Here is a 9,578-nt window from a genome sequence, read left to right as displayed (position 1 = left end):
ACTGGCTGTGATGCCAGTAGCCGACAGCGACATGGTGGTGGACAGCCACCGGCTGTACGAGGGGAAGACCCCCTCGTCCTCCGGGACTGAGAACATCATCCCGGTGTCTCTTGGAAGTCCCGCCGCCAACACCGTACGGAACTTTTACCACACCAAGCGGGTCGGCAACTACCTGATCGGGAGGAAGCTGGGAGAGGGCTCGTTCGCCAAAGTTCGCGAGGGACTTCACGCGCTGACGGGAGAAAAGGTGGGCAGAGTTGGCACGCGACTGAAACATGTGCATTTTCTCTTCTTATAGCTCTGAATAGTAGTCACTGTACGATTAGATGCGTATAGACGACTAGGGTTATTACGCTTTGGGCTAGTCCATAATCTGTGCGCAACAATAAAATAACATAATTTCTAATTTGGTACAGTCCACTAACCGAACATATGGTAATAATATGTTAAATAGTTAAATAGTAGTGGCAAATAAATAAATACACAATGTCGCCGGTTGTCAGACAGACTACTAGACCATGTGATAGCCAGCCAGACGATGTTCATGAGAGCCACACACTGGCTGGAGAACTGGAATACAGGTCTAGGTGTGATGACAAGATATATATATAGTCGATATCGTAACTTAATTAAATCCCACAGACCATTCAGCCAGCACAGCTTCACCAGAGCACAGAGAACGGGTCACCTTTATAGCCATAGCATCTGACAACATGCTCTTATTTACTCTCTCTGTGTGTGTGTGTGTGTGTGTGTGTGTGTGTGTGTGTGTGTGTGTGTGTGTGTGTGTGTGTGTGTGTGTGTGTGTGCGTGTGCGTGTATAAACCAACAAGGCAAGCTTCAGGTCTACTCAAAATATTTGCTGTTTAGTGAGGGAGCGAGCGCACGCGTCTTCACACACATACACACACACACACACACACACGCACGCGCACATGTGTTGCACGAGCGCAGCGCCGATGACCATTTGTGCCGGGTTGCTTTGTCTGCTGGAGGTGCTGTTGCGGTGAGCTCACTGCGAGAGGTGCGCTGCCCTGTGATTGGGAGACGCGCTCCGATTGCTCGGCCTATGAGGCGCCGTAACAGGTCTTTGCATGAAGACGATGTCTTTGATAAATGGCCTCTCATTATGATTCCGCTAGCGCAAGGGCTTTGATATGGGCAACCAATGGCCACTGGGTGCCTTTGTCTCTTTTTTTAGGGCGCTCTTTTGGAGGCGTATAGCCTGTGGATTTGCATATTACAAAAACAAGCTACCACTTACCGCGTAGGTACATATGCGCATGTCCTTGGGCGTGGAGCTAATTATGTACCATTGTTAATTAAATTAAAAATAAAATGAAAAAACGTAACATTGCCATTTAAGGATCAGGACCACACACACACACACACACACACGCACGCACGCACGCACACACACACACACACACACACACACACACACACACACACACACACACACACACACACACACACACACACACACATGAACACAAGCACTCACTCACAAGCACACCACCTCGCTGTGAAGAGAAGCGAAAGCAGTCATGCTTCTCTCCCCCTCTCCTCTCTCTCTTTGTTGCGGATGATGCAAACCCTGGCAATCACCTAGTGAAGTACATGCCTACCCCCTCGCTCTCTCCCCCTCTCTCTCACGCTCCCCCCTCTCTCTCTCTTTCGACACATGGTTTTAACAGGCGGTGCATTCAGACACCACAGCATCAGATGACAAAGTGAGCAGTTTGTGTTAAAGCAAAAATATTTATTTTTTTCATCATTGGAAATACATTTTGTGTGTTTATGTGCATGTGTGTGTGTGTGTGTGTGTGTGTGTGTGTGTTTATGTGTATGTGTGTGTGTTAAGTGTTCTGTGTTTAATAACTTAATTTATCATGTAGGCCTTGCAAAGGCTTGTAGTGTGATGAACCTATCACATTATTATAAAATGTTTGGATATTTTTTTCCCCTCTTTGTAAATGTGTATCCAAATAAAAGCATTTAAGTGTGTGTGTGTGTGTGTGTGAGTGTGTGTGTGTTTATTTTTCTGTGTGGGTGTTTATGTGTGTGTGTGTGTGTGTGTGCTGGAGGGGGGGTGTGTGAGATACTAGAGTGTGTGGGGGCGGGGGGGGGGGGGGGGGGTAAAGGCAGGGGGTCTGGGGCAGGAATGCGGTGTGGAGGTGTTGTTGTGATATCTCTAACCCACTTTCCCCCCCTCGACCCCCGCGCCCTCCCTTTGTCTGACCAGAGTCTGATAAACAAGTCAGCCCCCCTGGCAGCAAGCCCCTCCCCCATGAGCCCGCCCCCCATCCCCCCAGCCTCATGCCTCCTACTGTACATACAGTAGTGACCCCGACCCCCCCCCCCCCCCCCCCCCATACTTACATGCACCCCTCCCCCAGCCCCGCGGCCTGCTGTCTCAAAAGGCTGTGTATTATTGTGACGGCTGTGTTAGTGTGTGTTAGTGTGATGAGTGTGTTTGTGTGTTTGCATGCATGTGTGTGCGTGTGTGTGTGTGTGTGTGCAGGTGATGGGTGTGTGTGATGTGAGTATCTTTGTGTCTATGCGGTTGTGTGTCTGTGTGTCTGAATGTGTGGGTGTGTGTCTCTGTGTCTGAGTGTGATGATGTGTGACTGTATGTGTCTGTGTGTTTCTCTGTGTGTTTCTCTGTGTGTGTTTCTGTGTGTGTGTGTGTGTGTGTGTGTGTGTGTCTGTGAGTGTGTGTGTGTGTGTGTCTGCGCGTGTCTCTGTGTGTGTGTGTGTGTGTGTGTGTGTGTGTGTGTGTGCATGCCTGCGCGCCCGCCATCATTGCCATTAATTGCCCCAGGGGAAATTAAGCTGTCGTGGTCGCATGAATCATGAGGAATAAAAGTAGCAAGGGGGCAGCGGGTGAAGGGGAACCGGAAGATCACCTTCTCTGACCGGCCCTCTTAAACACTCGTCCAAATCATTTCTGTAATGGATATGGTAATGCAGCGGGCAGCCCAGAGCTTTTATTGTGTCTGTTGACTCTCCTTGAAGGCTGATTTGTGAGGTACGGTGGTTTGCCACCCTCTGGAAGTCCCCCCCCCCCCCCCCCCCGCCCCCCGGCCACCCCCACCGAAACGCTGAGGGAGACTCAAGGGTAAAGGGAGAGGAGGAACACTTAGAGCCGGAGGAGGAGGTGAGCTGTTTGTTAATGTGGGGGCTCGCGGTGCTTTTTTATGGTATCAGTATGCCGGCCGTGAGCCCCGGGCCACTCACCGGTATGAACGGACCGGACCGCGCCGACGGAGAAGATTAATTGCACGGCGCTCCAGTCAGGAGTTACAGGAAGAGGACTTTCTCCAGGCTCCGGACGTACGGCTGCTTTTGGAGCAGCCTGGTTCAGCCTGAGAGGAGCGTCAGCCAGGCCCTGGTTTAGGCCTGGTCTGCTCCTCAAGCCTGTGTTCTTCAGGCGTTTTCAGGGGGATGTGTGGCACGTGGGGCGGGGGGGGGGTGGAGGGTGGGGCTACTCACCATTTGGCAGCACGCTGTCCATTACTTAAAGTGTAACGTTTGCCTGCCCCTGTTTTATGACGGCTCAGTAGCCCATTTCACACGGGCGTGCACACAGGCAAGAAAACACACACACACACACACACACACACACACACACACAAACACACACACACACACAAACACACATACACACATAGAAACACACACAGCTCCCCCCGGGTCTCTTTGAAGGCGACTGGGTTGGGTCCACGTTGGCAACAGCTGTCTTGGAGAGGTCACTGGCGACTATTACACCCGGCTAGGGAGACTTATGGCTTAGTCACCTGTGAGACTTTTCTTCCTTCCTTCCTTCATTCTTCCCTTCCCTCCTTCCTGCCTTCCTTCCTTTCTTTTTTTCTTTCTATCCTTCCTTCCTTCCTACATTTCTTCGTTCCTTTCCGCCTTCATTTCTTCCTTCCCCCCTTCCTTCCTTCCTTTCTCTCTTTTTTTCTGTCTGTCCTTCCTTTCCCTCCCTCCCTCCCTCCCTCCCTCCCAGACGATCCAACGTGCCTCACTGATAATATCAGCACCTCGCCCACAGAGAGACGTCCAGACGCCCTTGCTGCCACCATGCCTTACAACCACACGTCTAACGCTCTCTCCTCCTCTCCCCCTCCTCCTCCTCCTCCTCCTCTGCCCCCCCGCCCGCCCGCCCGCCCCCCAGGTCGCCGTCAAGGTCATAGACAAGCGGAAGGCCAAGAAGGACTCGTACGTGACCAAGAACCTGCGGCGGGAGGGCCACATCCAGCAGATGATCCGCCACCCAAACATCACGCAGCTGCTGGACATCCTGGAGACGGAGAACAGCTACTACCTGGTGATGGAGCTGTGCCCCGGGGGCAACCTCATGAACCGCATCTACGACAAGAACAAGCTGGACGAGCGGGAGACGCAGAAGTACGTGCGGCAGCTGGTCATGGCCGTGGAGCACCTGCACAGGGCGGGCGTGGTGCACAGGTGAGGACGACCAGAGGTGAACTGTCAGGGTGATGGTCGGGGAGGTGATGGTTGGGGAGGTGAACTGTCAGGGTAATGGTTGGGGAGGTAATGGTTGGGGAGGTGAACTGTCAGGGTAATGGTTGGGGAGGTAATGGTTGGGGAGGTGAACTGTCAGGGTAATGGTTGGGGAGGTGAACTGTCAGGGTAATGGTTGGGGAGGTGAACTGTCAGGGTAATGGTTGGGGAGGTAATGGTTGGGGAGGGCGATGAGACACGTTGACGTCCACCAGAACGGATCGACCAACAGCAACGACGCAGCAGTACCACCGCCGCCGTCTCCACGTCGGTGGTGGCACTGCTGCGTCGTTGCTGTGGGTTGGTCCATTGTGTGCGTGTGTTCTCCCAGATAAACATGATCTTTCACAGGGTGGTTTAAGCCTGGTTAGTGTTGACGTGTTTTTTTTTTATCCATAAACGATCACATGCATACGCACAACGGGAAACCCTAGTCGTTTAAAAATGAGGAGAGCTGAGATGAGAACGATGTGAAGTGATTGTTGTTTCAGCGTTGGTCTCAAAACTATTATTATCTAAACTATTATATTATAAACTATTCAGGGTATTGTGACCATATGCGAAAATAATAGCTTTGGAAAAAAAAATTATTAATACCCATTCAGAGTATTTTTTTTATAAGTTATCGCTGTTTTCAGAGCCTGAGAAGGTCTTTTGTATGAGTTGTATTGTAACCTGCATAACAGGATTTATAAAACACAGGGGAGATTGTAGTCGCACAATAGATCGTGAGAAAAGACCAGCGTGACCCACAATGACAGGGTGGCGTGAAGGGGTGGGCGTCGGGTGGGGGGGGGGGGGTCCCCACACATCGTCTTTTCAAGGATACTACTTTATTTTCTACAGTGGGCCCCCCAACCCCCCACGGGTTCATTGTATGCAGAGGAGTAGGATTGATCTAGTGTAAACGCTGTCTCTATAGATACATGACACTCAACTCTTCCTCTTGCCTTTGTATCACAGGGACCTGAAGATTGAAAACCTCCTATTGGACGAGCAGGACAACATAAAGCTCATAGGTAACGCACAGCAGCCTTTGTCCTTTAATATGCAAACATGTGTTGGTCGGCGGGATGGAACAATCCAATTTAAAAACGGTCACAAGCATTGTGTGTGTTGTGAAAATGTGTGGCTTGGGCTGCGGTCGGGGGTGGACCCACTCACGCACTCACAACAAACAATCAAACAAACCACTTTAACCGCCGCCCCTCTTTCTTCCCCCCCATGACAGATTTCGGCCTGAGCAACTGCGCCGGCATCCTGGGCTACTCCGACCCGTTCAGCACGCAGTGCGGCAGCCCGGCGTACGCCGCGCCAGAGCTGCTCTCCAGGAAGAAGTACGGGCCCAAGGTGGACGTCTGGTCCATGTGAGTCTCAACGTCAACTTTCTCTTCCTCCACTCTCCATTGCGACAGATCGGAAATGCTGTGCCAAGAATTGCTGATGAATTGCTGTTTAATGAGTGATATCTACATCCCAAGTATGTGTGGGTGTGGCTGCTCTGCTAGTCTGCAGCTGCCAACTCACTAAGCCACGCAGCCCAGGGTCGGCATCGGGTTATCTAGCAAATGGATACCGAGCCACCATATGCATATCTAGTTAGCATATGGATATCTAGAAAGAATATGGATATATATATATATATATATATATATATATATATATATATATATATAGCAAATTGATACCAAGGTAGTTTATGGATATCTACTCTAGAATATCGTTAGCCTCATAGCATAATCGTCGTATTTTGGCCAAGTTGTGATATCTAAGCCAATCGGAGTGCTATTTACATTCCATAATCAATATCTACCTAGGTCATTTACTGTATTTGACCTAGGCATTTTCGACGCTAAACACAAGAGGAACCTTTCAATTTGACCCAGAGCAATTCTGCTACAAGGCTCACAATGTGGCCGTCTAGTCAGCATCTGGACGTCTACGCTAACACATGGATTTTGAGGCAGCAGCACATAAAACAGAAGTAAGAACCACTGTGGTTCCAGTGTGGCTAACGACGTGCGTGTGTGTGTGTGTGTGTGTGTGTGTGTGTGTGTGTGTGTGTCTCCAGCGGGGTGAACATGTACGCCATGTTGACCGGAACCCTGCCCTTCACCGTGGAGCCCTTCAGTCTGCGGGCCCTGCACCAGAAGATGGTGGATAAGGAGATGAACCCCTTGCCTCCCTCTCTGTCTTCAGGTACTTAACACACACCTTTCTGTATGTATATGCAAATACAGAGACAGTCAGACCCAACATGCCCCCCCTCATGGGATCTGTACAGGAAAGAAATGCCATCGCATGACTCCTACAGTGGCACAGGCCACTGCACAGCAATGCACGGTTGATATGCAAATGTACCTGCATGTCTGAACAACTAGTGTTTTCTTGGCATCTGCCTGTGTCACATCTGGTCTTAATGGGGTGGTAATTATAAGACAGACACGACAGAAAGGCACGCTAGGTACAATGGGAGAATGGATCAGGCACGGTAGCTGCCACTTCAGACCTATATCTGTTGCTCAACGCGTTGGCAAACTGTCTAAAATAACTGACGCAACAGGAAAGTATGCGGTGGGTGTCTGTTTGCCAGTCGATCAATGTCAAGGATTGTCTCTTGACGCACCGTTTTATAACATGCTAGTTTGGCGCCGGGTTAGGGTCGGTTGTAAGCAGTCACGCAAGGCTCTGTGAAGTGTGTGTGGTCATGTGCACTACAGGGGGGGTAGCTGATAGAGAATCACCAGCGCCTCACAGCCTGTACCACATGCAGTACCACATGAGACGCTTCACCCTGGAGTAGCAAAGTGGCCCCAGCTTAGTTAGGGACAAACACAACATTAAGGAGCTCAAATGTCTGGGGACTCTTTCTAATTATTCTGCTTTCCGAGACTCGTTTGAAGTCAATTTATATTTTTTCATCTTTTCCAATGACGTCGGTCGCTTCTCGAAACAATCGAAAGCACTGACTCGTGTCCGCCTGGAAAAGACAAACGGATAATGCCATTCAGAATCAAAGCCGTAGCTGCGGACCCCCCGGACTGAACACTAAGTGTCTCTGTGTCGCTCTCTGTGCCGTTCAGCCGCCATATGCCTGCTGAAGAAGCTCCTGGAGCCCGACCCGGCCAAGCGGCCAAACATCCACCAGGTGATGGCCGATTCCTGGCTCCAACTGGCCAATAAGAACACGGGAGCGCCTTACCTCAACAGGTGGGTCCACACACCGACACAAACAACTCGTGCATATCCGTTACATCGTTTTCATTGAAATCGTGTATTTCTTAATAGTTCCTTCATTTCTTAAAAAGGACATGACTAGTATATAATCCATCCACAGTCGTTCTCAAACATAGCCGAAGCACATTTTCTTCCACTGAAGATAGTGAGGTGGAGTGTTATCTTTTAAAACCAGGAGACATAGTAGAGACATAGTAGAGACATAGTAGAGAGACAGTAGTCTTTAGGGGAGAGAGACGGCCCCAGACAACCAGACAGGAGAGGGGAGGCTGGGGAGGCCCGGGTTTGTTGTGAAGGCCCTTTCCCCGCCATCCTAACGCGTCACCCTGTGTAGGATCCACATCGAGGAGATCAACCACACGGTGCTGCTCCACATGACGGAGAGGATGAGCTACAAGCACAGTGAGGTGCTGAGCGCCGTCCTCACCAACCGCGCCTGCCACACGCTGGCCGTCTACTTCCTGCTCAACAACAAGATGAAAAGACTCTCCAAGGAGTACAGGGTGAGTCAGGAGGACGTTTATGAACTTAACAAAAAAACTCTTGCTTGTCAGGGGAGGAAAGAAATGACGCAGGACGTACATTTGCGGAACGTTCTATCAACGTGAGTTTGGGAGTCATTTAAGGCTTATCTCAGGAGGTAGAGCGGGGGTGACTTGTAACCGTAAGGTTGCGAGTACGATCCCCGGCTTCCTCCTAGCTGAGTGTCGAGGTGTCCCTGAGCGAGACGCCTCACCCTGACTGCTCCCAACCAGCTGTCACCTTGCATGGTTGATGTGCCACACCAGAAGCCTTCAGAAAGGCTGGTGTCATCATAGTATTATAAAAACAAACACTGTTGATTTGGGGTTGCTGTAAGTGTCAAGTCGGGTGACTTCAACACCGGTTGTTCATGCTTTGGAATTTGTGGATATCCATTTCAGGAGATGCAGTACAAGGAGAAGAAGACTGAGAAAAACGAGTACTTCCAGACCCAGTGGAGAAAGCACGTGGACAAGGTCACCATTCCCCCCAAGCAGACCCCTGTGTACTTGGCTGTCAGCAAGGGCCCGAGCAAGGAGAAGAAACACAGAACAGGTGAGGTAACGGGTGATCTCAGGACAACGCGTGCTTCGGTTTTTTTGTACTTTGTTCTTGTACACAATGTGAAGGAATGACACTCGACGGCTTTTAGATTTCACAGCCCTGGCTAGACCTGATATTCCTCCATCTAGGGGATTATGTGTATCTTCTAGGGCTGTCGAACGATGAAATATTTTTTTGGATGGAAACTTACCGAACACCACAGATTTCTTTGGAATTGTACACCAACAGTTACTACAAGTGTAGTTCAATTCAAATAAATTCAAATTCAAATAAGTAGCACCGCAGATTTGGGAATTAAAAAGGCTGTCACTTAGCTGCACTAAGTGTAATCGAATGTAAAGTAAAGTGGAACTAAAAACAAAAACAAATTCTGATATGAATGTTGACATTCTGTGGGCCAAAAAAAAAAGGGCGCGTTAAATGCGTACATTTTCATCAATCGCGTTAAAATAAAATTGCGTTAACGCTTCTATTATCTCACGCATTTTAACAGCTCCCTTAGCTTAGCTCCTTCATTTCGGAAAAAAAAACGGCATTTACATGCAAAGCCCCCAGAAACAAGTCACCCACGGACTCACACCTTTACTTTATTTATCTTCCTCAGGCCTCCTCCGAGCCATCACCGGCGGGCACCGGGCCTCCCCGCTGGCGCCGCCCGGCACGGTGGCCTCGTCCTCCATGGAGTACCTGGAGATCCACCCTCTGTTCCCCAACACGCCCCAGCA

The 9,578-nt window shown here is 50.0% G+C and overlaps 1 protein-coding gene across 1 annotated transcript in view; it reads left to right on the top strand.

The window, feature by feature from the left end:
* Window positions 1–10: 10 nt before the first annotated feature.
* The window catches only part of hunk (hormonally up-regulated Neu-associated kinase), a gene marked incomplete at both ends in the record, with an annotated part of 10,271 nt that continues 703 nt past the window's right edge, over window positions 11–9,578 (top strand). Inside the window, 9 exons of the mRNA XM_084474636.1 lie at window positions 11–247; window positions 4,181–4,473; window positions 5,494–5,549; window positions 5,762–5,897; window positions 6,602–6,729; window positions 7,614–7,740; window positions 8,102–8,270; window positions 8,691–8,844; window positions 9,458–9,578. The exon at window positions 9,458–9,578 is cut by the window's right edge and continues 703 nt beyond it. Of these exons, the coding sequence (XP_084330762.1) occupies window positions 11–247; window positions 4,181–4,473; window positions 5,494–5,549; window positions 5,762–5,897; window positions 6,602–6,729; window positions 7,614–7,740; window positions 8,102–8,270; window positions 8,691–8,844; window positions 9,458–9,578 (1,421 nt within the window). The remainder of the gene's footprint in view (window positions 248–4,180; window positions 4,474–5,493; window positions 5,550–5,761; window positions 5,898–6,601; window positions 6,730–7,613; window positions 7,741–8,101; window positions 8,271–8,690; window positions 8,845–9,457) is intronic.

The sequence above is a fragment of the Micromesistius poutassou genome (genome assembly GCF_964030765.1).
Source record: "Micromesistius poutassou genome assembly, chromosome: 10".
NCBI lineage: Eukaryota > Metazoa > Chordata > Actinopteri > Gadiformes > Gadidae > Micromesistius > Micromesistius poutassou.
Note: the sequence above shows the minus strand (reverse complement) of the source record. Positions and strands in the feature narration are given on the sequence as shown.